General features: G+C 35.5%; 1 protein-coding gene across 1 annotated transcript; it reads left to right on the top strand.

Annotated features, from left to right (window-relative positions):
• The first annotated feature begins 451 nt into the window (after positions 1 to 451).
• On the top strand, positions 452 to 744 carry LOC134364478 (cyclin-dependent kinases regulatory subunit 1). Its single transcript, XM_063080393.1, has one exon. The coding sequence runs from the start codon at positions 467 to 469 to the stop codon at positions 704 to 706; it is 240 nt and encodes a 79-aa protein (XP_062936463.1). The 5' UTR covers positions 452 to 466; the 3' UTR covers positions 707 to 744.
• The last annotated feature ends 1,780 nt before the right edge of the window (positions 745 to 2,524 follow it).

Genomic DNA, 2,524 nt, shown 5'->3' with positions numbered 1-2,524 from the left:
TCTGGAATGGGTTGTCATTATAATCATTATTAGCATACAACTGATCAAACGACAAAGTATATTTTAAAGTTAGTAATTATTAAACAAATAAAATTTTATTGGTGAAGCACCTTAATGAGATGAATAGTAATCAACTTTTTTTTTTCTTTAATGAAAAATGGCATATACTGCAATACATTAATTGGTATGAGTAGTCCTTTTATTTTTTTAAAAGAAGATAGAAAATTAAATTATAAGATGAAATAAGACTTAATTGTAGTTGGAATAAATAATTCATTATATTTACTTAATAAAAAATAGGTTTTAAATACGTTGCTTAATACCACCAAATCTGAAAGAAATTGGGTGGAAGTCTGATTGGTGAGTATTATATAAAGTGTCTTTTAAAAGCATCAACAGAGGCGTGCTGCTGGGAGTTGTTTGGAGGTCGGCGGCACGGGGCTGAAGGCCTGCAGGCAGAGCGATCATGTCACACAAACAAATTTACTATTCGGACAAATATGATGACGAGGAGTTCGAGTACCGGCACGTCATGTTGCCCAAGGACATAGCCAAGCTGGTCCCTAAAACCCATCTGATGTCTGAATCTGAATGGAGGAATCTTGGTGTTCAGCAGAGTCAGGGATGGGTCCATTATATGATCCATGAACCAGAACCTCATATCTTGCTGTTCCGGCGACCACTACCCAAGAAGCCAAAGAAATGAAGCTGGCAAGCTCCTTTTCAGCCTCAAGCTTTACACAGCTGTCCTTACTTTCTAACATCTTTCTGATAATATTATGTTGCTTTCTTGTTTCTCACTTTGATATTTAAAGGATGTTCAGTACACTGTTTGAATGTACTGGTAACTGCTTTGCTTTTTGAGCAGAGCTGACACCACAACAGTCCAGCCAGATGAGTTCTCTGTGGGTCACAGCCTCAGCTGAGTGTGACCCCAGGAGCCACAGTGAGCTCTGTATCCAGCAGAACACACTTGGCAGATGGAGGAAGCATCTGAGAATAAGACCATGGCTGTTAAAGGATTATGTAAACTTGCTGTTTTGTTTTTTCCTGCTGGGTGTTGTATGTATGGTGACTTGTAGATTTATGTTTCAATGTATTGGAAACTTTCCATTTTATTCAAGAAAAATATTTCCATTTATTCTGTTCTGTGTTAAAAGCCTTGATTAAAGAGGAATTTTTATAATTAAAAAAATAAATAAAAGCATCAACAGAGATACGACAAGCAAACAGAAAAGACATTGTTGGGGGAGAGGGGGGGAGGGAGGAGGGAGGTAGGTTTTGGTGATGGGGAGCAATAATCAGCCACAATGTATATCAACAAAATAAAATTTAAAAAAAAAATTGGGGAAAAAAAAAAAAGCATCAACAGAAATTTCAGTTACATTTTAAAAAGTCAGTACCAGTAAATTTTACTGCTTTGGCTTTTGAAAGATGCTTTGCTTTACAGCTAATGACATGTCCTAAGGATAAATAATGAGAATTGCTAGAAAGAATTTCTTATGCTTAAATCTATGAAAGGACTGCTTTTAACATTCAATATTTCTTAGTAATGCTTTCTTTTCTTTGCTTTTAGTGTACTCTCCTTAAGTGCATGTATTCATTAATAATAGCTGGGGGCATGGAAGAAGCCCAGTGCTTAAATGAAAATCATCATCAGTCTCAGCATCACAGTCTACCATATACCTGAATTCAAAATATCGTAACATGGGCCAAAACACCACATTCCTAACCCACTTTTCACTTACAATACCAAGAAGACAGAGAAATTCCCTGTAGGTTGTGGTAACTTGATTAATAAATCAATGAAGTCTTCCCCTTTGTTTGGAGTTCAGAGTGTGTGCCATTTGAGATGTGTGTGGCTTTATTTTGTAAAACGAGATAAGGTCTGTTATGAACTCATGTGAGTTCTCACTCAAATCAATTTTTGGAAAAAGTAGGAAGTAGAGAATACGGAAATTGATTCCTTTGAAATGATTCCTATTCTTGCCTAAAAAGCTTTCATATCCCTTGGACGTATCCTACCCCAGTTTGAAGATTATTGATAAAGCACATTTCTCTTCATTTCTCTCCCGTGATAAAATGTACACTGCTGTAGTTATCTGATATCCTATACCAAATTGCTGAAATTTTTCGTAGTAAGATCTAGCTCAGAAGATAAACTTTGTCTAAAATTTTATATAGGATATCTTAATGCATCATACCAATGCTGTTCTTTAGAATTCTGCTTCCAACTAGCTTTTATGTAGAGCTGCTCACTGAATCATCCACTTTGAGAATGAAGTTGTGGCTCTTTGAGTCAGATATCTGAGTGTGAAGCTGGGGAAGCACTATCTTAGAAAAAGTCTATTATGCTCCAAAATGTGTCAACAAGTGCTAACTTTATCAATGCAATTCTTGGATATCCTCTACTTTTCTGATATAAGCTTTACACAGATAAATCACTCATTCATTTTATGATAAGTGATAAGAACATTGTGTTAAATTTTTGAATTTTCACTAGGCATACTGGAATGTTTAAATG

The sequence above is a fragment of the Cynocephalus volans genome, chromosome 1, assembly GCF_027409185.1.
Source record: "Cynocephalus volans isolate mCynVol1 chromosome 1, mCynVol1.pri, whole genome shotgun sequence".
Lineage (NCBI taxonomy): Eukaryota > Metazoa > Chordata > Mammalia > Dermoptera > Cynocephalidae > Cynocephalus > Cynocephalus volans.
Note: the sequence above shows the minus strand (reverse complement) of the source record. Positions and strands in the feature narration are given on the sequence as shown.